The sequence below is a fragment of the Channa argus genome, chromosome 3 (assembly GCF_033026475.1).
Source record: "Channa argus isolate prfri chromosome 3, Channa argus male v1.0, whole genome shotgun sequence".
NCBI classification, from domain to species: Eukaryota; Metazoa; Chordata; class Actinopteri; order Anabantiformes; family Channidae; genus Channa; species Channa argus.
In genome coordinates, this window is record NC_090199.1 from 7,330,275 (window position 1) to 7,355,574 (window position 25,300).

At 40.6% G+C, this 25,300-nt stretch overlaps 3 protein-coding genes across 8 annotated transcripts; 2 read left to right on the forward strand and 1 right to left on the reverse strand.

The window, feature by feature from the left end:
• The first annotated feature begins 2,645 nt into the window (after positions 1–2,645).
• Positions 2,646–13,026, forward strand: parn (poly(A)-specific ribonuclease (deadenylation nuclease)). Of its 4 annotated transcripts, none has more exons than XM_067498504.1 (26): positions 2,646–2,759; positions 3,059–3,136; positions 3,229–3,308; positions 3,862–3,929; positions 4,268–4,349; positions 4,490–4,550; positions 5,307–5,475; positions 5,784–5,846; positions 5,928–5,966; positions 6,044–6,086; positions 6,376–6,456; positions 6,615–6,671; positions 6,783–6,860; positions 6,973–7,016; positions 7,112–7,154; positions 7,545–7,620; positions 7,708–7,818; positions 7,911–7,980; positions 8,060–8,115; positions 8,394–8,480; positions 8,560–8,634; positions 8,728–8,896; positions 9,011–9,138; positions 10,346–10,463; positions 10,549–10,706; positions 11,646–13,026. In XM_067498504.1, the coding sequence occupies exons 1-26, from the start codon at positions 2,741–2,743 to the stop codon at positions 11,690–11,692; spliced, it is 2,100 nt and encodes a 699-aa protein (XP_067354605.1). In that variant the 5' UTR covers positions 2,646–2,740; the 3' UTR covers positions 11,693–13,026. The 4 variants fall into 4 exon arrangements, with proteins under 4 accessions (XP_067354605.1, XP_067354606.1, XP_067354607.1 ...); XM_067498505.1 differs by having other exon boundaries at positions 11,649–13,026; XM_067498506.1 differs by having other exon boundaries at positions 10,397–10,463.
• On the reverse strand, positions 12,842–22,296 carry LOC137123979 (RNA exonuclease 5-like). 3 transcript variants are annotated; one of them, XM_067498500.1, is made up of 19 exons: positions 22,157–22,296; positions 19,512–19,784; positions 19,234–19,360; positions 19,002–19,122; positions 18,725–18,832; positions 18,395–18,483; positions 16,853–16,968; positions 16,626–16,764; positions 16,127–16,221; positions 15,937–16,039; positions 15,729–15,817; positions 15,471–15,579; positions 14,761–14,877; positions 14,538–14,675; positions 14,213–14,305; positions 13,749–14,112; positions 13,473–13,654; positions 13,057–13,169; positions 12,842–12,974 (listed from the first exon to the last, which is right to left on the reverse strand). In XM_067498500.1, the coding sequence occupies exons 2-19, from the start codon at positions 19,763–19,765 to the stop codon at positions 12,929–12,931; spliced, it is 2,403 nt and encodes an 800-aa protein (XP_067354601.1). In that variant the 5' UTR covers positions 19,766–19,784; positions 22,157–22,296; the 3' UTR covers positions 12,842–12,928. The 3 variants fall into 3 exon arrangements, with proteins under 3 accessions (XP_067354601.1, XP_067354602.1, XP_067354600.1); XM_067498501.1 differs by lacking the exon at positions 22,157–22,296 and adding an exon at positions 20,685–20,810 and having other exon boundaries at positions 13,057–13,166; XM_067498499.1 differs by lacking the exon at positions 22,157–22,296 and adding an exon at positions 20,685–20,810.
• Positions 21,081–25,262, forward strand: eri2 (ERI1 exoribonuclease family member 2). The gene is made up of 9 exons (XM_067498502.1): positions 21,081–21,308; positions 21,563–21,627; positions 21,759–21,839; positions 21,954–22,081; positions 22,170–22,332; positions 22,521–22,621; positions 22,856–22,937; positions 23,029–23,117; positions 23,467–25,262. Exons 1-9 carry the CDS (start codon positions 21,286–21,288, stop codon positions 24,892–24,894), a joined length of 2,160 nt encoding a protein of 719 aa, XP_067354603.1. The 5' UTR covers positions 21,081–21,285; the 3' UTR covers positions 24,895–25,262.
• The last annotated feature ends 38 nt before the right edge of the window (positions 25,263–25,300 follow it).

The window sequence follows — 25,300 nt, forward strand, 5'->3', positions numbered from 1 at the left end:
TTGCTCTCAAAACATTTGGGGACCTGATATGACTCCATAGAAAAAATACATGGTGGGAGCATTGAACTAAGCATTATACATTTCTATGAGGTGCTGGAGGCTGTTTTGGAAGATATGAAAATAGAGAGTTAAGTTCAAACCGGGACTCATTTCCCACCACTGGCCAGCTGGCTCATCATTAAGTGAAAAGGGTACAAATGCAGATGGTCAGTAGTTTCAGAAAGTTATGGAGATGGTCAGACACAATTAAAAAAAAGTGTCCATGCTGCAGTTTTCTTATTCTATTTTACCCAACAAGGACTTCTGATGGAGTACGTTGGGCTGCTATCTCAACCTACTTCCACATGGCCCAAATCCCCAGTCACTCAGATTTGATTGTAGCAAAAGTGTTAACAAACAAAATCTGATTTTATTTTTTTTAATTCAGATCTGAGCCACTTTTATATGTGGCCCAAGATCCAATACAAATCTGATCTCTGGCTCTGCAGCTTCAACAAAACCACTAAAGCACTAAAGAATGAGAATTTAGGCCAAACTGTTTTATAGATTGTAAACCAAAATGTACTTTTCAAGCACAATTTACTCAAGAGAAGGAGAAATAGAGACTGCAGATTTTGTTCCTTATTACTTGCATTGGAATTGTTTTGCCAAGGGATTTTTTCACAGCAGTTGTGAACAGAAACACATACATCAAAATCTATTACAAACATACACTCAGTTGGCAGTTTGATAGGTTTATTTAGTGAATCCAGCTAAAACTAGTGTTTAATGCAACAGTCCTAAAATAAATATGCTTCTCATGAATGTGATAATGGTCTTTGATCATTTTGAAGGCTGGTTGTTTTACTATTGAATTTTACTGTTATGCTGCAAGTGGTTTCTTAATATTGTACTTTTTACAGCTCAGCAAAGGAAAAATGACCTTTAGAAAAAAAATTCTTTCCTGACATTGATACAGGGAACAGGTGGAGTCAAGGTAGAGCGAGTGTGTTATCACTGACTCACTGACCAGAACAGCTCACTGATGGTGAAAAGAAAACCTATTCGTAGATATTTTGTCACAGAAATGTGGAGGCTCGTTGAGGTGTACCTCAGGTGACACTTGTGTTCACATGTGTGACAGGCCTTAATGCCGCATTATGACTAATCTTTATTATTTACAGAAAGTAGAGTGTATTTGCAGTTGTGTGTGTGTGTGTGTGTGTGTGTGTGTGTTGTGGCATCACTCCAAAATGACACTTTAAAGGTCATTCGAAAAAATAAAAAGTCCTTCCCATAAATCAATTCAGGTCCCCTCTGTTGAAGTTCAGCTCACACACTCATATGCACACATATGCTTCCACCCATTTTCCAATGTCTACCCATCCAACAAAATTAAATATGTTTAATTTGCCTTCTCATCTATCACTCGTGTATCTGTTATGCTATGTTATGCTCTGTTGAAATCTATTTTCTCCCACGTCACGTGTGTCTTTGTTTGTCACCCTGATGTTTGTTTGCTTCCTTGTTCTTCTTTTTCTCTTTGTTGCTCTGAGGCAAGATGCTTTTACGTAATTTTGTTGTCACAGATTTTTCTCCGCTGCTTGTTTGTTGTTGTCATCATAAAACCATACAGTAAATACAATAAGTCATACTTTGTTACGGTCAAAGCAAAAAATGCAGCTGCAAGTGTACAAAAATACCTACTGTCTATTGGACATGCAATAAAATTATATGGATCCCTGTGGTGGGTTGTAATGTCTTGAAGATTATATACTTTTGTATTTCATATTTCTAAGATTTGGTCAAAAATATGTAATTCCATGGTTTTACACCCGCTGGAGAAAATATTAGACACAGCCTTTTCCTGCTTCCCTTCATAAAAGAAAAAAAGAACTCGTCTGTACTTTCTGAAATGTCATCTTTGCATTTCAATGGAGAGAACATCTTACCTCTGCTTTCACTGGGAAGACATTTTCTTCTGAAAAATGTTATTTTTCAAATAACCATAATTGTTCTGTGTCTTTGAAACTCGGGGGGGCAGCTGCACTGAAAGGACACCACTTTACAGCATAGCGAGGATTTTTGAAATACAACCATGTTCCAGTATGACCCACAAAACATGCTCCAATACATTTTGGATGGGGAATCAAAGGCAATTTTGTGGCTGGCACTTAGAGGGAGTTTATCCAGCAGACTGCTTTGTCTTGGTGTTACAAAACTAAAAGAAAATCACATGGCAACATTTTTCTAAAGAGTTCACAAATTCAGCCCAACACTATATAGTTCATCAGCTCGTGTTTTCAAACTAAATCCTCATCTTACAGTAATTAAATAACAAATCAATTGCTAACTGTGAGAAAGCCTGAATGTAGAACAGCCTCTCAGATGAAGACTGTTGGAGTAGAAGAATGAAATGACATGAAAGGAAAATAATAAAGCAAAGTAACGTCACTAAAGACCATCGATACTTCTTTACTTTCCGCTTCTATTGCACGCTTATAAACCATCTATAGGTTAATTGTCAGTAGGGAATATAATAAATAACGTATTATTTTTAATATAGAAATTTCCATTTTAAATTAAAAATAATAATAATACAATTATTACGACACCACAGACATCGTTTGGCTCGCAGCCGCCGGCCCTTCACAGAGGAAGTTTGTCTAGTCGCCCCGGAAGTGTTTGAAAAGCGGTTAAAAGCCAGTTGACGGAGGTTAGCTAAAGTTAGCCGTCAGCCGGGTTCAGTCATTGTGCAGGGATGGAGGTGACACGAAAAAGTAAGTAGCCAGCGGCATTTTGCACTCTTGGTTTTTAGTTCGCGAGAAAGTGCTCAACACAGTCGTGATTTAAAGCATATTTATAATGTAGGTGAAAAGGCGTTTTTTTTTTTTTTTTTTGGGCTCAATGTTTGTGTTGCTAAGTGGAGCTAGCTTCTTAGCTAAGTCAGGTAGCTCCAAGGGAACAAGCACGGCTGCGGGTTGACGTGCTCCTTTGCTGGCTTACACGTTTACAGCATCACGACATCGGCATTATTGATGTTCATATTCTGATGTGAATGGGATCTTTCCTCCTCCAGATTTTAAAGACTGTTTAAACACGGTGTACAGCGCGTTAGAGGAGGCTGACTTTCTTGCCATCGATGGGGAATTTTCAGGTAAACGTCAAAGATCTGATGGATTGAAAATGATTGTGTAAGGTTATGTGTATTTCTACCCGCAAAATGTGACCCATGCTTTGTGCTTTTAGGGATAAGCGACGGTCCTAATGCTAGTGCACTGACCAACGGGCTGGATACACCAGAGGAGAGATACACAAAGCTCAAAAAGGTTCGCACTGTCCATTAAGAAAAACCAACTTGGCTGTAGATGGTCAGTTTTTAAGGTGTTTATATATCGAAAATGAGCAATTGACAAATAGAGGCTTCACAATCGGCAAACCATGCAACACCATTTGTTTTCTAAATAGTTAAAGACAAACTCTAAAAATATAATATCTACACAATGTTGTTGTTGTTTTGTTTTGTTTTTTGTTTTCTTATTAAAAAATGAATATTGGGTGAACGAAAATGGGGGGGGGGGAACCTCAATAATGACTCTTCCAGGATGGTTAAACATGCTACAGATGTTTGCGATGATTATTAAAAAATGCAACAATACAGTAATTTTACATCGACTATAACAATGACAGACTTTAGTTGTATTGAACGGATGTCGAGCGACTTTCAGGTGAAGCCATGCAGTTCGCACCTAAAGCTGAAACTTGCAAAATGAATATCGGGCGCACTCTCATTTCCCTCCATTATTCTGTCATGGTGTGAACGTGTCCAGTTTCGTTTAATATTTGTTTATTTCACTAAAGCTCTTTATCTCTGTCCACCAGCATTCCATGGACTTTCTGCTGTTCCAGTTTGGTTTATGTACATTCAGATACGACCAGAAGAAATCCAAGTGAGCGTTATCTCCAAATCTCACCCTAATAACTTTGGACAAATTAAATGTACCATTTTCCTAGTTATGTGCTCCCAATTAAAAAGTTTAAGAAGAGCCAACAAAAGGTTAATTTTCTTTATTGTTCTCCTATGGGCAATTGCCCCAGAACACTTACAACAAACTGATTTATCCTAGTTTCCATAGTCGGTGCCATTTGACTTATTTGAAAAACAGAACAAAAAAACCTTACCAGGCACTAATAAAGTATTTTATCAAGCTTTTGTTCACTGTACACACAGGTTATTGTAACCCCCTGTTAATCCTCCCTGCTTTTCTGTTTCCCCTTGTCTCTGCAGGTATATCACAAAGACTTTTAATTTTTATATATTCCCAAAACCGTTCAACAGATCCTCCCCTGACCTAAAGTTCATTTGTCAGGTAAGTCAGTGTGGCTCCTGGGGGTCACTGCGAACAATGGAGAGAAATTTTTTATTTTATTTTAGAAGCTGTGAATTACCTGCTTTAAAATTGTACCTCAACATGCTTTGTCAGCTGTGAAAAGATTTTTCCCATTTCAGAGTTCCAGCATTGATTTTCTGGCCAGTCAGGGTTTCGACTTCAACAAGGTCTTCTGCCATGGTGAGTGAAACACAGAAATTGTTTTCTTTTTTTCTCTCATGCCACGCAGTGTTGCACATCCTTGCTCGACATTTGTCTAAGCAGATTTGAGTTTTCTCATAAGGGTGGTTGAGAATTCTTGGTTTATTTGATTTTAAATGAAAATGTCAATTTCATTCTGCAGTTGATTTTTGTAATCTTTGCGTATTATGTATGTTGAGAGTTATGCTAATTGTGATAGATTTAAAAATGGCTTCCTGTAGGAGAGACAGTGTTTTTTTTTTTTTTTGCTCTGAAAAACTCTGGATGGCAGTTGTGAAGAGTTTGTCCTCACTACTTGTTGTAAGTGGACTTATTGTTTAACATAAGTAACCCCATGTAGTGTGGGTTTTACCTGTCCAGGTGATGAGGTACGTTCAGGGACAGTACGGAGTATAGGTCATTTGTGTTTTAGAAACGCGGAGTACTATTTTTATATTGGGGGGGCCTGGTGGCTCTATTGTGCTGGGATGCAGCCACCAAGGGCCATCTTGGTGCCTGTCACAAGCCAGTAGAAAATGGGAGGGTTGTGGCAGGAAGGGCATCCCGCTTAAAACCCTCATACCAAATCAACGTGTGGAACATCTTCCACTATAGCCAACCCTGAAGGGACAAGCCAAAAGCCATTGACCTTTGAACATTAAATACTAAATGTTCAGATATTCATGGTTCAGCCCTAAATGTTTAATTTTCACATTTGCGATAAACTGACAGGTCACGACTTTTTTTTTTCTTAAGGGATCCCATACCTAAATCATGAAGAGGAAGCACAGCTGAGAGAGCAGACGGAGGAAAGAAGGAATCAACATGCTAACGGAGTAGGGACACCATCCTACATATCCCCATCTTCCTCCAAAGGGCCTGCACATGTACCTGAAGAACACAAAGACTTCATCAACAGGATGGTGTAAGTGTTGCACTGCCATCATTGCATTAGGAGCTGACTGTATCGACAAGGGTTGTGTATGAGCTGTCAGGGAGAAGTTGGTAGCAGCTCAGTTCTCTTACAGAGTAACGGTTGAGCTGGCTTTTCCCCTGGCTTCTCTTCACAGGAGTAATATTGTGCACGGCACACTAAAATCACTGTTGCCCTGGAGTCCTACATCTCAGTTTGCTTTGCCGTGTCCAAATAAGGATGTATGGAAAAAACTTTTCAGCTATGTTACTTTCTGTTCATTTGCAATTTGATCATTTCCATTCAAAATCCCCCAACAGAGAGAAGGTTGAGGCCCTTTTCGCAAACTCTGAGAAGACTTTAGACTTGGAGCCTTGTACTGGGTAATGTAGCCCTTCTGTCAAACTCCTACACAAACGACATTTGGTATTTTTACATCTGCTAACATTTGTTTCCTTACTCAGGTTTCAGAGGAAACTGATATACCAGACACTAAACTGGAAGTGAGTGTCCTGAAAAATCTGCCATTATTATTAGTGTGCTGGTTTATTAAAGATTAATGTTTGTCTTCCTCTGACAGATTTCCCAAGGGGCTTCATGTGGAAACCATTGAAACAGAAAAGGTTAGAATGAGTTTTATTTCTAGCTTTTATTTTTTTTGTCTTTTCGGCTTATCCTGTGAGTTCAGGGTCGCCGCAGCGGATCATTGTCCGCATGTTGATTCGGCGCCGTTTTGTCGCCGGATGCCCTTCCTGACGTAAACCTCCCCAATTTCTACCGGGCTTGGGACTGGCGCTGCATGGCTGGGGATGGGCCACTGAGCCACAGCTGCCCCACTGTATTTCTAGCTTTTATCTAGCTTTGTGTTTAATTTTTGTGGGAAAATGTATGAAAGGTCTGGTTTGTGTGCAGAAGGAGCGATACATTCAGATTAGCAGAGTGGATGAAGAGGAGAGGAAGAGAAGGGAACAACAGAAACTGGAAAGGGAGCAGGTGAGCTTGGGCTTGAAATGGACAACAGATATTCCACTCAGATTCTTGTCCTATTGATCATGTATAGATCTGGAAAATCTAACATCAGTGACCTTGTTTATAAGGAGGCTGATACGCTGTTTTCTGACTACATCTAATATTTATACTTGTTCTGACAGGAAGAGCTAAATGATGCCGTTGGCTTCTCCAGGGTCATTCATGCCATCTCCAAATCTGTGAGTCAACCTCTATTTTTACCGGCCATAAGTTCTGAATCGAACATAAATTCATTTAAATCAAAGAGCATTTTACAAGATTCATTATTCATTATTTCATCTGATACACAGGGCAAACTTGTAGTTGGCCACAACATGCTGTTGGATGTGATGCATACGATCCACCAGTTCTACTGTCCTTTGCCAGAGGTACACTATCAACATCGAGTTTCTGTTCTACATAAAACAGTGATTTAATACTGTATTGTGTGATTTTATGTATAATTTGTTAATGTTTTTTTTTTCTTTTTTTTTTTTTAAGGATCTTCAAGACTTTAAAGAGGTTACAATGTGTGTCTTCCCAAGGTAATATTACTCTTTTCCAAAATGAATTTTATTTTTTTAAATAGATGCTTTTTGTGTCTCTAAATGAGGTGTTTTTGTTTTCTGTTCACTTAAAGGCTTCTGGACACAAAGTTAATGGCTTCCACACAGCCATTTAAGGTAAAGAGCTACGTGAGCTCCCAACAAGTTGGTTTTTTTTGTTTTGTTTTTGTTTTAAGTTGGTATTACTGATAGATATTTTGAAAAGGGAAAGACATTTTGGTTTGTGTGTTTAGCTGTTTATGTCCTGTAATAGTGTTGTTCACACTGTAGAATTGCAGTGAAAGCTAATGAAAAGTTTCTTGTGTCAATATACTTGATCATAATCACCTTTTCTGGTTAAGTGCGATTTATTAAAATCTGTTGTTTAATTAAGTGTAATTATGGCCTGACAGTGCAAGCTGGAGTCCTTATCAAGATTTAATTCATTCTGTGTTTTTTCTTTCTCCTAATTATACCTGAAGTAATATTATTATTTAATATTTCTTTCTTGCACTTTTAATTCCCAAGGAGCTGATTACCTACACCTCTCTGGCAGAGCTGGAGAAACAGCTAAAAGAGACCCCATTCAAGCCTCCCCAAGTTGGTGAGTACATGCACTAGTGCTTAACTGAAATACACTCACACTCCACAAACCCACTTTTTTTTTTCCCTGTTTTTTGCCCTGTAACAGAAACAGCAGAAGGGTTCCCAAGTTATGACACAGCCCAGGAGCAGCTCCACGAGGCAGGGTATGATGCCTACATCACTGGCCTGTGTTTCATCTCCATGGCAAACTACCTGGGTAACTCCCAACATCACATGGTTTCACTTTGTAAACACGGATATTTCCTAACCATATTGTTTGACTTGATCTGCATGTCCTAATCTTTACAGGTTCTTTCCTGACCCCACCCAAAGCCTACATCTCTGCTCGCTCCAAACTAATCGAGCCTTTTTTCAACAAGTAAGGAATTGCTCTTTAGAAATATGCTCCTCTGCTTTATTTTAATAAATGCTTATTATATCTTTCTTTCTGCTTTTAGGCTCTTCCTGATGAGGATAATAGATATTCCCTACCTCAACCTCACAGGACCCGATTGTGAGTGAAATATTTAGCACAGCATGGATGTAGATCAGCAAAACGTAATGCTTTTATTTTTTTAAACCACTAAAGGGCAAATGATAGAAAAACTCTTCTAACCAGAGACGGTCAGCTTTTCTGTATCATGGAAGTTGGTTCTATAATGATGCTGGGCTGATCATTGCAGTGCAGGGGCAGGTTAAGTTGCATTAGTCAAAATGTACAACCCCAGTTGCCAGTTCTAAACCTCACCAGTTTTTTTTTTTTTTTTTTTCATATCTCTTCTGTTCCTGCAGTGCAACCCAAAAGAGACCATGTCCTGTATGTCACCTTCCCAAAAGAATGGAAGACTAGTGACCTCTACCAGCTCTTTAGTGCCTTTGGTAAGACAATACTTTACATGGTAATTATGGCTGCAAGCTGTTATGGCACACTCACACTCTACTTCTGTTATCTATTTAGGGAACATCCAGGTTTCATGGATAGATGACACGTCAGCATTTGTGTCCCTAAGTCAAACAGACCAGGTGCAGATTGGTGAGTCTTACCCCGTTTCACACCAGACCCGACTCTCGTTTTTCTGCTAAACATGTTGAAGCAATCTGTAAAGCCCTTCCTCTCGCCATGCAGCTATGAACACCAGCCGCTATGCAGAGAGCTACAAGATCCAGACTTATGCAGAATACATACAGAACAAGCAGCAGGAGAAAGAGAAGCTTGGCCAAACAGCCAAATCCTGGGGAGAGGACAGCTGGGTGAAGCCTCATTACGCTTCTTCCACTACTTTTGGATATCCCAGGTACACCTGTACCTATTGTACACTGCTTCCTTTTAGACATAGTATTTTATTAACCTTTTGATTAGGAGGTTCTGCACATATAGATGTATGGCCTGATCTCTCTCTGTGCTCCAGGGGTTTGAGGAAACGCAGCATCAGCCCTGCTCAGGGAGAGCCAGGAAATGAAGATTCTCTAATTACTGATGGCTGGAGTCACTACTCATACCCAGATAGCACAGGCAGCAAGAAGATGAAAACTGATGGTGTGTAAACACTTACATCCATATGTACCTTCTAGCTGCAATGTGGTAACCTGCATCAGGTTTCCCCTAAGAAGATATTTAGTAGAGGTACAGGGTAGTCTGAGGGAATGGGCAGATGGCTTTGTAAATAAGGCTGAGGACTTGGCTTAGCCCCAGATTTTTAGTCTTTATTAATGCCCACATGTGGCCATGTTGGCTAATGTGTTATATTTATTTTTAATGCTTATAGCACAAGCTACAATGCCCCATAATGACAACCTGAAAGAAGTTAGTTTGAAATCTTTGTAAATTGATTTGTAAGACGAAAGAAATCACACGTAAAGTAGTATTCACAGCCTTTGCTCAACACCTTGTTGAAGCCTTTTGGCAAATTCCAGGTGGGCTGTCATGTGCCATACAGGCCTGAGTCCTTCAGATGGTGGTTCTTCTGAAAGGATCTTGGACCTGACTCCACAGAGAAACTCTTTCAGAGCGACCATTGAGTTCTTGGTCACCCCCTAGATTAATCCCCTTCTCTCTCGATCGCTCTCTTTGGCTGGGCGACTCACTCTCTAGGAAGAGTCTTGGTTCTTGCTTAACTTCTTTCATTCATGAATGGTGGAGGCCACTGTGCTCATTGGGACCTTCAATGCTGCTGAAAGTTTTCTGTGCCTCGATACAATTCTGTCTCACATCTCCAGAGACAATTCCTTGGACTTCATGGCTTGGTTTGCACTTTTAACTGTGGGACCTTTTTTATATAGACAGGTGTATGCTTTTCCAAATCATGTCTAATCAACTGAATTTCCCACAAATTGACTCCAATCAATTTGTAAAAAATATGTCAAGGATGAGGACTGGAAACCAGATGCACCAAAGCTCAGTTTTGACTGTCATGGCAAAGGCTGTGAATACTTGCATACATGTGATTGTTTTAGTTTTTGATGAATTTGCAAACATTTCAATCTTCTTTCACATTGTCTTAATGGGGTTTTTTCATTTATTTATTTATTTTTTGTAGAATTTTGAGGAAAATGTTGAATGTAATCCTCTTCAGAATAAGGCTGTAACTTAACAAAAGGTGGGGAAAAGTTAAGTGTGACTACTTTCTGGATGCGTATGTGAAGCTTAGTCTTGTGCACTGAGTGTATCACTCCTAACTCTAAAGGCTCTGTCCGCCTTATTTCACGGTTTATTTATCTTTTATTTTTTCCTTGTGCTTTGTCAGCCCAGAGAATTCCTGCTAGTCTCATGCACCAGTTCTCATTGTGTTTCCTAGATGCAAGTGGACAGTCCAGTGTTGAAGCGGTTGAGAGCAAGACATCAGAGGGATGGCTAAAGACGACGTACGTTTGATCCTTTATGCTGTCGTTATAAAACGGCTAGTTGTTGTTGTTGTTTAAGCCTCTTAATGGTCGATGTGCTCTGCAGAGACTCATCAGATTCAGCAGGGATAAGTCCAGTCCCTGATGATGAGGAAAATCCTGCGGGCCCAGATCCGAGCTACGATGCTGATGGGACAGTCACCTGGCAACAAGCCTCAATGGTCCAGGGGAGGAAAGGTCGAAAGAAGAAAAAGAAGTCTGAAGGTGGGTTTTTCAGGGCTTTGGATGTCTATTATGGATAAATATAGAAGAACCACTTTTTATTTTTTTATTTTTTCCCCAGCTTATTATTGTACAACTTGTTTTATCATGGTGTTTTGTTCAGTATCTCAAACAATATAGTTTTCAATACAGTCTTCACGTCTGTGGTCACAGTGCAGATTAAGTATCGTTAGCACATTGTAGATATATTTTTTGACTAAATTTACAAAAGCATTGACTCAAAAAAAAAAACTTGGTGTAGCAAAGTAAAGCTTTTTTTTATTTAATGCAGAATAACACCTCAATAAGTGGCAATAAATATGAATTGGTGATTCATCACTTTAATGCTTGCAGCTCTACTCAAAGTGGTGTTAACATGCTCGTGTTTAGCAGATGTTTTGTATTGGATGGTATCATGATAACATTTGTTAAATGGCACATAATGCAACTTAAAGATGCAGTGTGCAATTTAAGCTCGCACGTCTTTACTTTTTAGTTTTAGGTTTTATAATGACTTATGCTGGTGCATCAACCAGCTGTCAATATGGAACGGTGTTAAAATCAACTCCACCTGTTCAGCTGTTTTACTTTGTATTTATTTATTTGGACACATTTCTCAACGGCAACCTATTCATGGAGACGGTGTTAATTAAGTTAGTGATGAGAGACAGAAATCCGCAAATCGCAGTTGTCTGGACAGAATTTCACTCGGGTTTCACGAGCACTTCATCTTGGAAAAGTCAGCGTATCAGCAGAATTGTTAGCATGGAGCCTCTAGGATGAATACTGCCTGTACCACATTTTAATGACAATAGTGGAGCTATTTAGCCCAAACCATCTTGGACTGATATCCATGGAGCAAGTCACTAGCTTAGGATTTAATGAGCTGACTGAACACTTTCACGATTTCTGTATATTGCCTTGTTTCTCCTTCTTGTACAGCAGCTGAATCCACAACGTCACTGTTTGAAGTCCCAGAAGTCTGGTAGCGAGAGGAGTGGAGAGGTCAGTGTTCCACGCTGGGATCCTGCTCGGAGACCCTCCCTAAGCACTTGGGGCACCCCCCCCGTAAGACTGTAAGTCCCTTGGAGTGGTGCTCACCCTAAATGTATCCATTCACTCAACAGCTGTGGACAGTGTCCAAAGCTACCAGCCAAGCTACCTGGACTATTGAAAAAGAAAACACAAGCCATAACAACATCTGCCATATTCCGATCTTATACCAGAGGAGCAGGAAACTCTTCTGGCTAAACACAAACACACCACTGGATCTTGAAAAATCTAAGAAATTTTGATTTATTCTGTGCTCAGACTGGAATCTGCCACCATAGCCATGCTGTCACTTTGTAATCCTTCATAAATTTTAATGACATGTCACCTCTGATCAGTCTTATATTTTGTGAGTGTATGTTGTGTAGGAGTTTGTGCATGTGAGTAAGAATTTCTTTGTATCCCTGTGAATCCACTTCAGAAATTGAGAGTAAAATACCACTTGGTCCTGTAGTTTACAGTGTCAGGGTTATTTAGTATTTTTAATGCAGTCCGTTTTTTTTTTTTCTCTCTCCATTTTTAAGACTTGCGTTCTGTCAATTCAACCAATTTTATCAGGCATAAGCTTATCAATGATAATGTGATATTTATTATTGTTGGCATTTTGACCCTTCAAGAGAGGTGCTTGTTTGTTTTTTGTACAGAATTGTTTTGCTTGACCTTTTCGTTGAATGTTTTGTAACTGTGCCAACCTGCAACAAAGGTATGTCCTAATACGAAAGCTGTAAACGTTAAGAATACGTATACATTTTTGTAAAAGATAAAGTTTAAAAATCAAATATTTCCTTAGAAAGGGGAAAATTAAAGAATTTTTCTTAGTATCTTTGTCTGGCTCTTCTGATGCCACGTGGCATTTTCCTTGTGTCGTTGCACTGTACTGTTTGCTCTTATATCACACACTGATACTTTGAAATTGATCTCAAATGTCTCAAGGTTCTGGTAAAATTATTCAAAACCAATTTTTTTTTTTTTCTCTTATTTGTTTACTATATGTTTCAGATGGAGAAGCATCATGCAAACATGCAGTTCTCAGATTGTTCAGACCAAGAAAGGGAAATTATTTAGAAAAGCACTTTTATTTAAAAAAAGAATTTCATTGACTCCAGTTGTTTCTAGTCAAACGGTGGTGGTTCAAATTTATGCTTGTAAATCTGTATTGGTTTTCCTGGTGACCCTCACTTGACCTCCATAAAGCACAAACCCTGGAGGTTGTGTTGAGCACTGGGGAAGGGGGAAAAAAAAAATGTGGATTAAAAATATTTCACATCTAGCAGCAGTTTTTGCCATGTGTCAGATCCCTCACCTGGTATGTCCGAGGAGCAAAACCAATGACAAGGTGCAGTCTGGGAGAGACCTGAAGAGCTTCCCCAGGTGACGGTCCAACTTTCTTAATGTGAGCTCAATTTCCTGGTCCTGCTGATTAGATACAGATGTTGGTGTTTACAATTACAAATACACAATACACATATTTAATAAAATCATAAGACAGTTGTAGTACTTTAAAGGTTAGTTTTCACAGTGAGCCACTTCAAAAATGTAGTGAGAACTGGGTGGAACTAGAAGCTAAGAACAACCACTTACGTATGGATATGTTAAATCATTTCCCAGCTGTTTCAGCAAACAGTTTGACTTTTGATTCATTTATAACATGTTATCTGTCTACACACTGAATTTAAAAGTGCATGACCACCAACTGGAGCCACTACAGCCTGTTTGTACCTGAGGAACGGTGTGCACGTGGGTTCCCCCCTCGTCCTTCTCCTCAGTATCCGCTAGTGCCGGCGTGGCAAACCATGAAGACATATGGGGAGGAGTCATGGCTGGAGAGATGAGGTAGTTTTCCTTCCGGAGTCCCTCAGAAGAGCTGAGAGCTGCCTGCTTTCCCTCTGGACTCTCAAATTCTGGCAACCAGAAGCAAAGTGGAAACGTTCACGATGTTTGTACAGAAAACGACAAACACAAAAAGAGACAACAGAAACTAGTTTTTTCACCCACTTATATATCCATGTCTTGCATATTTTCCAGGTTTGTCTGGGAGGACGATTCTCTCTACGGTACCAAACTGACCAAATGTTTCTCTCACGGTCTCCTCTGACAGTTTAGTACTTGTGCTTTTGAGCTGCGGCCGTTCACCGTTTACACCACCGGCGCGCAGCCCGTTTGTGCTGTCAACAGAAGTTACACCGGGACAGTTTGCATCGAGTATGCGTCCGTTAATCTTTGCGGAAATGTTTATGCACTCGGCTGTACCGGGGTTTAATTTAACAGTGTAGAGGTTAGTGGTGTTGAGGCCATCATCCATCAAAGCATTAAGAGTCAGATCCAAGTCCAGCATGGATTCATACACAGGCCTTTGGACCTAGAATGTGCACATACAAACAAACACACAGCATTAAACCGGTCTGAAAATGTTTATTTTAACGTTACTTGCGGAAGGTAATATATAAAATGAGCTCTACCCTGATGGTCTGTCCTTGCACATTAAGGCCATTCAGGTTTTTTAAAGCCAGCATAGCTCCCTCCAGAAGCTCAAACTCTACATTCACGTGAACCTGAAGAGAGGATATAGTCAGATATATATATGAGACTTTATTTAAGCGCATCCATAGAAAGATAAATACCACAGGGAAAAAAAGATTTGACAAATGTAGGAAATCCATGTAAATACATCTCATAGTTTTCCCTTTTATATAAGTAAACAATACGAGAATTAAACTAACAGAGAATAATGATAGATGTTTGTGAACTGCTAAATGAAACATCATCATACAGGTTTAGACGTACCCGGACAGCTGGGTTCAGCATTTTGATTTTGCGAACTGGTCCACAGCAACTAAACAGCTTTCTCACATCTCTCTCAGAGAAACCTGTTGGCAAGGGCCCGGCAAACACTACACACATACCTCGAAGAGTTGCACACACCTGCAGGAGAAATACACGCTCAGGAAATAGTGTATGCAACTAACGGCCACTGTAAATTTTATGGGGCTGAGAATGAAGGACTCACCCGCTGCTGCTGCTGCTGCTGCTGAGGACTGCACCTCTTCAGGTGGTCTGAGAAGGAGGGGAACTGGAGCACCGAGAGGAAGGGAAGCTTGCTCCGTCTTTTGAAAGAGGCCAACACCTGAGGGGAAAGCGAGAGAAAAAGAAGCGGAAATGTTTCATAGAATATGCGATAAGGACATGACACGATACTGTGTAAGTGGATCACGCCTGGCCAAACAGAGACCTCAGATGAGTTGTTGCATAAAACTCGAAACAGTTGCAAAGTAATTTCATAGACGATAGATGTTCATCACTTTGACATGAATAAGACATTTAAGAGTGGTGCAGATGATCAGTCTGAAATCACTGACTTAAAAAACTGCACATTTCTTTGAAATACCTGAAACTGACAAAAGTAATAAAAGTCTTATGATAAAATAGAATTTTGTTTTTTTTTTAATTCAACAGAATTATTTAAACAATACCAACAAAAATTGCCTGGTCAAACAAAACCGCATCCTTTAGATTTTTCTAGCTGCCAGTAAGACTTCGGCCACTGCCAACGGGTCGTCCGAGCCCCTCTTCTTAAGCAAGCTGCCCCCACGCGCTGGCTACAACCACATGGCCTTTTAACCTCCTAAATAGGCCGAATGATCACATGACTGAAACGTGTGATCGTAAATACAGAAAACGGCAGAGGAGGACTTATGTGTACTCAAACTAGCTCATCACCTCTTTGTCAGAGTTGTGCCACTGCTGGTTTGACAGATCTAGACTGATGTCAGCGCGCTTTCCACAAAAAGCTACCGACCGGCCACGTGTCTGTAGTATGTCAACAAACCTGCATCACAAAGGAAATTGGAGAAATTGTCAAAACAAAAATGTGAGTTTTTTAAATCTAAATGTCTAATTTCCGTGCTTCTTAGCTTCCATGAGGACTTTTATTTCACTATTTCCACATAAGTAATACGTTTTTTCAGAGCACTGTACCTGTGGCTTGGTGTGTCAGCGGGTGCACAGTCAGTGACCTCGTCCACTAGTGTGAATCCCCACAGCTCCTCCAGATGATGCTCTACAACCTGAAAGGGATCATCATAACTGCCATGAACCAAGTGCTAGGGTTAGAGTAAAAAAGTCAAAGTCATATCCTCAAAAGCAGGGGAAACACAACTGTGTGTGTCAGAGAGCGATGGGCTACCTGACGGGGTCCTGTTTTAATGAAGTACTGGGCCAGCTCGAGGGCTGCCACAGCATCCTCAATGGGATTATGACCCTTCTTCTCCGCAGTTTGTATTTGCCTCCTGGGACACAAGTTTAAAATGAAATTATCAGTCATGGTTGGGGGAGAGAGTTAGTTACACAGGCAGAAGCGGAGAGAGCCAACTCACTTTAGCACTGTCTCGGCCAAGACCTTGAGTTTAAACCTCTGTCCAGAGCCTCTCGTGTACAGCAGCGAGGTGTCGATTACATGCTGGTGGATCAGCTGCAGGGAGGACAGAGGCAAAATAAGGGTCAAAACTTCTTTTTATTGAACACAAAACTTGTCTGTGCCCGCTGTTAAATCCCTGCCCACTGAAAGGACTCGGTTTGGAGAGCGGTGATGTCCATACTTTGCTGAGGTTCAGTTCAGGACACTTCAGAATTTAAGAACAACGTGCCGTTTAGAAACTTAAAGACAAGGAGACCAACGGTGTTGACATTTCTTACTGAACAGACACTTCTCTCTAATTTCTCTGCAGTTATGCATGCAAAGCTTCCCCAGCGTCATCTTCATGAAAGATTCAAACTGACCCAAAGCACACGAGGAAACCAGCGTCAAAACTCGAGCTTGTTGTGATCATCTCAGAGTTGCTGCGAGCAGAAATCGAAATGCCGGCGATCGCTTACTTTCAGAGCAATGAGGTCGTTGTTAAGGGAATGGCCGACCAGAACGGCATCCCATGGCAACAGCGCCCTCAGCTTCGCTTGGACGTCCCGCAGAGTGGTCGTGATCGGTCGCAACATCGCTGCAGTAATGCCAGAGAACCTATCAGGAGAAAAAAATAATTATTTGAACATTGCAATACACTGTGCGCTTTTGGTTTTTATTAATACAAACGTATACGTGTGTGTACATCGTGAGGTAGTTGATGATTCGATTCTGAGGTTTCACCAGTTCATCCAAGACACAGTTGCCATCACTATCCACCAGAGAAACACGAGCCAACTCATTTCCCCGTTCTGTCAGACACTGAAACACAACATGAAAACAACAATTAACCGTTTGAAAATGTTTGGAACATCCTATCACACAATGCTCTGACGAGATCCTGCCAACAAAAGTGAAATCTCCATTCAGGAAGTTAAAAACGGGATTGGAGATATGGGAACCAGGCTACAAAAGGAAGCAATGAGCGGGAGCTTGAGCCGCAGGTTTGGTGTTTACAGACTGTGCCAGGTGACATTTGTAGCCAGAGTAGGTGGTCTGATCGTTTAAGCTTCAGATGAGCTGCATTGGCGCTTTAAAATGATTCATTCTGCAGTGGAAATATCTATCGAAACAAACTGGTAGCATAAACGCTTGACATATAAAGTAGCATTCTGTCAACTGGAAGAGTTACTATTAAACACTTAGATAAATGTGTAGTACCAGTTGAAAATAAGCTCATTTATAACTTGTTACTGATATTCAGTTCTGACAGAATGTTAAGTAATGGAAACAGCCCATTTAAAAATACTGAATAAAATATATATTTCTAAAAATTATGCCAGTGTATTTGTAAGGGTTCAATCAGTACTGGTGTCAAACATGGTGTCAGTCTATCAAGGATGTACTGTACCTCTGCATTAATAAGATGTGACCTGTGAGTGGATCAAAACTAGCACAAAATTTCACACATCCTAGTGGATATATGCAGAAATTGATCCTAGCATTAAGATCAAGCGCTGTCCTCCCTCTCCCTGCTTCAATATTCTCTGCTAACATGCTCTCCCATGTCAGTGAGGGTTCTCTTCCAGCTTTGGTTATCCGGAGGTCAACTGGACGTCTTTCTTCTTGGTTGGAAACATTTCTCTTCTCAGCCAAGTAGCTTCTTCAGTCAGAGGGAAAGTTAGCAGGGTGGGCCTTTGTTTCCCACCTGGCTTGAATAGGCTTATTAGGTGGAGCGCAGTCACAGGGATGTAACGATTGTGACTCTTTGGACGTCATTACATATCCACCAGGGAGCCTACATCTAGTGACCCCCAACCTCGGGGGATGACGGGTGCGGCTGTGACGATTATTACATCCCTATGACTCTGCCCTGATCTCAGCTCCCCCATTTTTCACATAAGGAGCCAGGTGGGAAACGAAGGACCACCCTGGAGGATATCAGCGCCTTTACATGGAGTTAAGTTACCAGGCTGGATTTATAACTGTCATGTAAATGGGAAGCTGGTTTCCAAAATTGGGGTAGGGGATTAGGGAAACAAGATTCCCCCCAGGTAGGCTTCCCCCCAGAGAGAATGCAGTTTTCTCTGCCCTGCATACGCATAAGGTGTTTTAGAGGTAAATATTTCTGCAGTGCTGCCAGTGGTTTTTCTGTGTCTGACTGTGGTTTTTATATTCATAAACATTTAGTGCTACTGAAAAATATTCCAAATATTGTCCACACTGGGGCTTTACGTACACAACTCACCATTTCACAGTCGAGTCCGTACAGGGGGCTGCTGTCAGACACGTAGTCAACGCTGTCTGTGCACACAAAGTCCTCAAAACCTGGCATTCCTGTGTCACGAAAGAAAGGAGTAGTGGGGAAAACACAGCTGAGACTGAGACCTCTACCTTACGCTTTTTTCTCGGACGAGGTTTTTTTTTTTTTTTTTTTTAGGTCAGGTTACTTCTCAAGACGTCTCCACAGTGGATACATCTAAAAGTACTGGCGATGCACTTAAGTGAGAACGGGGGAAAATAAAACCTCTGGAAAACAATAGCACATGTCTACTTGTTCGTTCAGTTACAGACTGGCCTTTGACGGGGTAGTGTCTCTTGATCCTCTCTTCCTGGGTGAGAACATACGCTGTCAGTCCTCTCCTCCGTGTCCCAAACTTGGTGATTACTGGGTGACTCCTCAGCGCTGCAGAAGTTAACAATAACACTCACATAAGAATAAAAGATCAAGAGGACACACACACACACACACCAAACACATGATTTAGCACAATAATCACATATTATTTCAACATTTAACTATAATTCACATTTTTTTTTTATCTATAAAACCTATTTGCATACACGCTCCTCACCTTTCTCCAATGTACTGTTTTTGTTGTCCGTTTCAGAAAGTGAAGGGTCGTCTGATGGAGGAACTTCGCTGCTGAAGATTTCAGACGCTACGTTGGTGGGTGACGGAATGAAGGTGACTCTCTATAAGGGTCACACAAAAGGGGACGCAAATCAAAATCCAATTTTCCATCCCGTTAGATACCTTTTTCTTAATGAATGACTTGCATCTGTACATCGTCTCTGCTAACTCACGGTGCTGTAGTTGGTCCTGAGGTGGCGCATAGTGAGGTAGTGCTTATAAAAGTGACTCTGCGTGAGGCCTTCAACAATCACAACGTTCACACCTTTAACCTTCCTCTGATGGTGAAGGAGACACCAACTGAAAGAGAGAGAGGAGGGAGAAAACAGAAAAACCAGAGTTTGACTGGACGGGTTATATTTACAGAGTACAGGGACACAGTTTAAGTAAACTACAAGTTATTTGATAAAAGCTGATGGAAAAGATGTCATTTTACTATGAACGTTAGTACCCGGGCTGTTTGATGCCGCCTGCTTTCCCCAGAGCAGCATACTGCAGCAGCTCTGTCAGCTCCTTCAGTGCAATTGGTTGTTGGAGGCGGTCGAGCGGCACCGAGATCCTCGGAGGGCGGGGCGGACGGGCACACTGCACAACCTCCTCAGCTTCCTGCTCAGTCTTTATTCTTTTAGCCTTTTCGTGAGCTGCAGGAGCAACTTTCTTTCTTTTCTGCTTGCTGAATGTTGTAGATGATGGTGATGGCTCCATGTTCAAGTTGATGTTTCTACTAAAGGGATACAAAAAACACCTGAGATAAATCTGGCTGTCAAATATGAACCGTGTCCTTTGTGCATATATGTGTGTACGTCATAGTTTTGTGAATTCTGCTCTTTACCTCTGCATTGTTTTTAGGTTCATATGACCAACAATTGTTTAATAATAACATGATTTTCTTCAGAATATTATACAGTTTTTGTCTGTATGTTTAAGTTGTAGGCTATAAAATAGACAAATTCCTGGTAACTCTGGTAATTTGATGTCAGTTTTGTTAAGTTAATTGTTCTACTTAAATATTTGCCAGCTAGAGCAGAGGTATTAAAAGTAAATAAAGTAAAGCAAAAGTGTAGTTAATCCTTAATGCATCAAAACGTATTAGTCTATTAAATAATCCACATTTTCTTCAAACTGCAGTGGATGAAAGTGCCTAAAATAAGACTATAAAACCTGTACTTACAGCACTGTTCAGGAAATGTACTTAGTTACTTAGTTACACGATCAGCTTCCTTCTTTGCTGCACTAGTAGTTACAGTGTTTTACTACAGCTCCAAGTGTCCTGACTAAAATGCAACTAAAAGGCTACAAGTACATTCAAAAATGTATTTCAATGAAATGTTAAACCTTCCAAGGTCCCTTGGACCTGGATGTTAATTGCTGATTGATAATTTGGATGCCTTATTTGTACAAAATCTGTAAAAAAAATAACAAAGCAAAAAAAAAACTTATTTGTAACCGCAAATTAATTTGATTTGACCTATGACAGTGGGAATTTGGTGAAATTTATACCAAGGTTCCTTATTACTACACAGTAAAGTCTAACTTACACACGTACGAAGCTTACACTTACACTAGTATTTATAAGTTCTGTATACTAATGAGCAAAATGAACAGAGTACAAAGGTGTAAATACCAGAGGCTGTGGATCCTGAGGCCACCAAATTCACGTTTTACACTCTTACTGACGGCTAAAAACACATGGCTAAACACAGAGACCGCCGCACGTTACAGTGTGCGTAAAGCTAAAAACTAATACCACTACTTCTAGACTGAATTTTAAAAACAAAATGAGTATTAAATGTTTCTAACTATTTTAGTTCGCATGTGTCCCTTAAATTGCGTGTTTTATAATAATACAGTTGCAACCGGCGCCGTGTCGACATATAAATGTTTTTATACGTAGAATTCCGTCTACGCTCCGTGTTAAGACCGGCGCCGCCTGCTTTTAATTTGACACGGCGCGTTAGAGGTGGAAGTACGATTCGGCCTGTTCGGGTAAACTCCGCGGCCTTTTCTGTGATCGATTTGTTGCTGCAATCGATGTTTAATGCCTCGTAGCCTCAAGCAATCGAACTCAGGGTAAATGATTACGCGAACGTTTAAAAAAGGCAGCGCGAATTGTCCATTATTTGTCATGTAATATTAGAAAATAGAAAGGTAATTATGCTGTATAACTTACCTTTACCGGAAAGGTATTTACTAAAGTCTTGTCGGTGTTTTGCATTTCAGTAACAATGTCTACAAAGAAACTGGCAAAGTAAGTAACTGATGAATTATCGGCTATTAGGCTGTTAGCAAGTGACTTTACCCACATTATGACTAAAGCGAATCTCATATTGTCTTAATTTGCCTGTTTACATATTGTTTAGAAACGTGAACAGTACAAGAATTGCCTCATATTATCTTGTCCAGTGGTTTGCTGATTTGCGGATTAATAAAGAACTATACTGTTGAGTTGAATTGGGGTTTTAGTGTCTCTGATCTTTGGTTTTAATCTCTGCCCCTCTTTAGAGAATTAGGTTTGCTGAGGCAGCGGAGTCAGTCCTCGTCCGGGTCAAAGAAAGTACTGCTATCAAGTAAGTAGGATTCTTTGACTTTTGAGTGTATGTAAAGAAAGTACGTGTTAAGCTGGACTTCATTCCCATTTCAGTAGACTCTCCTCGTATTGCACTGTTGTTTCTGTAAAGTACCGTCTGTTTCCTGTTAGATCAAATATTTTCACACCTGATTGTGATCGACTTTGAGTCCACTTGCTGGAGAGAGAAAAACAACTACAGCCAAGAAATTAGTAAGTAGCTCACATTTGTTTTTTTTTGTTTTTTATGACTGGACCCATGAGTTTTTTTTCCTCCCCTCTTTTTGCTTGTAACAAATCCCTCTTTCTTTTGCTTCTTTTATACAGTTGAGTTTCCTGCTGTTCTGCTGAATACGTCCACGGGGGAGATTGAGTCTGAGTTTCACACATATGTTCAACCCCAAGAGCATCCCATTCTGTCCAGTTTCTGCAGTGAGCTGACCGGGATTACACAGGTGTGTGTGCACAGGCATAAATACACTGCTACAATTCAGTCTCTAGTTGTGTGTGTGTGTGTGACTTCATTGTACCTCTATCTCACAGATGCAAGTGGAGGCAGGGATCCCTCTTCAGATGTGTCTTTCTCGGTTTAACCGCTGGCTGCAAAACCTACAGCTTGAGCTGGGTGTGGTGTTTCCTAGAAGGCAACAGATTTATACTGCACCTTCACCTTCTCAAAGGCTGTGCACCTTCCTCACATGGTCAGGTAGAATTCAACAATGAACCCTGCAGTCCTCCTCGTTATTGACCTTGGCTTTAGCGCTTCTTTCCTGTGTTGGGGACAAGATTAAATATAAAAACTTAAATGCAATTTATATCTTGTAAAGAACTTTTAAATCTTTACATTACTTACATTACATTTTCAATTTCAATGTGCCACCAACTCTGTATCAGACTGGGATCTTGGAGTTTGTTTGCAGTATGAGTGTAAACGCAAGCAGCTTCATAAACCTGAAGTTCTCAACAGCTGGATAGACCTGAGGAGCACATACAGAGTAAGTAGAAACACACTTCATTATTTTGGCCTAATATCCACAAATTAATCTTTCAGTTCATTGTATACATTTTATAGTAATGAGAAATTAAGTTACCAGAGCTGAAAGTGAAATCTGTTTTATTTGACTAACATTTCAAAGACCTGGAGGTAGTTGACAATAAAAATAAGAAGTAGAAGATATCATTTTGGCACTTGTGTAATATAAATTACCCAACCCCCCCAAATTCCGCAGCTGTTTTACAACAGGAAACCCAAAGGCCTGAATGGAGCTCTGCAAGATCTCGGAATACAGTTTTCCGGGAGAGAACATTCCGGTATAAGAATAAGCAAAATTCACAAAATAATTATACACAATAAAATGGACTTAATCTAAGCGTGCGTGTCTGGTGTTTCCTTTTTCCTCAGGGTTGGATGACTCTCGAAATACAGCTAAACTGGCAGCAAGGATGATGAGGGACGGCTGCATAATGAAGATAACTAGAAGCCTTGAGAGGGTGAGTGGCCGTTCAGCATTGCATCCCAACTCCTAGATCCTGACCTATCTCCTCAAGCAAAGCCTATGGATCAAACTCATTTGTATCAGTGCTTTTATGTGTGGATTGTTTTAATTTGTTGTAAAGCTTCATATAAATAAACACAAAAATGGACTGCTGCAAGTCATAAACAGTGATCTTCATGTATATTTGATTGGTTAAGCCATTTAGCCTTTTCTACAATGATTGTGGGTAATGAAGAGGAGCTCAGAGGTTGCAAGATATAGCACATACCTGCTAAAAGAAAGCAAGGAAAGTCAGGTTTGTATTGTATGACTTGATTTTTAACTTTCACCTAATCTTCTCGTAGGCCCCATCATTGGTCAAACCCGTGTTTGGAAACGTAACCGTTGACAAGAAAGAAAACCCCAACGCGGTTGAAAAGGCAAATCCGCTCGAAACAAACAATCCGTCGTCATTCAAGTTTGCTCTTGCATCACGTCAAACAAAGCCATGTTCGGAGAACAGTACGAGAAAAGTAGACGCGCGAGACGACTCAAATTCGCTTCGGGACTCCAGTTGTCAAAGCCTGATCTCACCAAAGACACTACTGAATGGTTCAGTCTTACCACTCTGGGGAGACAACAGCAGTAAGTCGGTTAAAACAGTGGGTGTGACTCATCTGTCCTCTTCAGTTAGGATAAACTGTCCTCCACACAATGAGCTCAGCAGCCTTGTTCTGTGTTCTACCACTGTGGGGGGCCTTTCAAATGGGCCTCAACCAAACCAGCTCTCAGAAACAGCAGTGACAGTGTCACACACAGAAGAAGAGGAATGTGGAGAACTTTTAATGGAACCAGAAGAACGGTGCTGTTCATATGATGACGTGGTGTTAGATGGTGACGATGCAGAGTCCATATCAGGTTTTGACAGTGGCTGTTATGTGTGCGAAGAGCCTGATATTTCAGATTCGACAGGAGATCTGTTCAAATTAAAGGCCAATATAAATGCTGTACCCAACTCTAAACCTGAAATTATGTCCAGTGAATTACCTACAACGTTGATGAGATCCCATGTTAATATCATAGATGGTTCAGATAAAATGAGGCAGCGTTCAGCAATCTCCAAGCCAGATGCATATTTTGCTGTACCTAAAACTGTTAGCTGGGGCTCCAGAACAAATCAGCAGAAAACGGGACTTAAAACAGTTCAACAATTTCGTGGGATGTCTGCTGGGTCCCCAAAAATGCCTGAGACAAACACATCCTCTACACTCAGGTCCAAGTCTTTTGTCCCAGGAAAGACCTCCACCCCTAACACCACATTTGCCAGACCCAAACCAGTCATCAAGCCGCACACAAAGCTCAAAGAGGCTCCAAAGTCGTCTTTCACCATCTACGCTGACCAAACAAAACAGTTGGCAGCCCCCTCCCATCCCTCCTCTGTTAGTTGTCTGGACACAAAGGATGTTCTTACTACCTTGTCGACCAACACAACCTTCCCACTGGTGAAACTGAAGGAAGGAGGGAAAATCACCTCCCCGCTATGCGCGTGTGGCCGTCGTGCAAAGCGACAAGTGGTTTCAAATGGAGGTCCCAACCACGGACGAGGATTTTATTGCTGTCCAGTCCGCAGGTCGGGCAGCGGAGGCAGGATCCAGAAACGGTGCGAGTTCTTTAAGTGGGAGTCGTCTCTGATGAAGACCAATGCAGCGGCCTCTTCAGTTTCCCTCTGCCAGTTCAACTCAACCGTCCACTGTTGTCCAAAACAGAGCTCGACACTGCGAAAAAGTTATTAATGTGTTGGAGAAACCGGTGTACCTGCTCCTACATGTCTTAGCCATGTTGACACTGACATTTTTAAAAGAAGTAACCACGAAACAAAGGAAATGGCTTATATTTAATCAACTGCCATAAATATTGGGGTGTTTTTTATTAAGCATATAAATGAGACAAACGAAAGGCCTTTATTGTACAAGCTGGAGTCCAGTTTTAAATTAAATGCCAATGTGTGGCTTTTATTTATTTTATATCATTGTGAACCGGCACAGGCATCATTGTTAATAGACACTGTATAATTCAAATCAATCATGTAATGTATAAATCAATGAACAATCAAGCCATGCAAAGATATTTTCGATGTAATGTGGAGACATAAAATTTGTTTATCAGCAATAGAAGCATTTGTATTTCTTCAATTGTGTC

Excerpts from the sequence above, each read along its gene's own strand:
- parn (XM_067498504.1), top strand. Across the intron at positions 5,476-5,783 it reads GACTTCATCAACAGGATGGT|AGAGAAGGTTGAGGCCCTTT; the intron begins GTAAGTGTTGCA and ends ATCCCCCAACAG. Across the intron at positions 9,139-10,345 it reads CAAGAAGATGAAAACTGATG|CCCAGAGAATTCCTGCTAGT; the intron begins GTGTGTAAACAC and ends GTGCTTTGTCAG.
- LOC137123979 (XM_067498500.1), bottom strand. The coding sequence starts at position 19,765 with ATGGAGCCATCACCATCATCTACAACATTCAGCAAGCAGAAAAGAAAG. Across the intron at positions 15,818-15,936 it reads TTAAAACAGGACCCCGTCAG|GTTGTAGAGCATCATCTGGA; the intron begins GTAGCCCATCGC and ends GATCCCTTTCAG. Across the intron at positions 14,306-14,537 it reads TGCTGAACCCAGCTGTCCGG|GTTCACGTGAATGTAGAGTT; the intron begins GTACGTCTAAAC and ends TCCTCTCTTCAG.
- eri2 (XM_067498502.1), top strand. The coding sequence starts at position 21,286 with ATGTCTACAAAGAAACTGGCAAA. Across the intron at positions 21,628-21,758 it reads AAAGAAAGTACTGCTATCAA|ATCAAATATTTTCACACCTG; the intron begins GTAAGTAGGATT and ends GTTTCCTGTTAG. Across the intron at positions 22,082-22,169 it reads AGCTGACCGGGATTACACAG|ATGCAAGTGGAGGCAGGGAT; the intron begins GTGTGTGTGCAC and ends TCTATCTCACAG.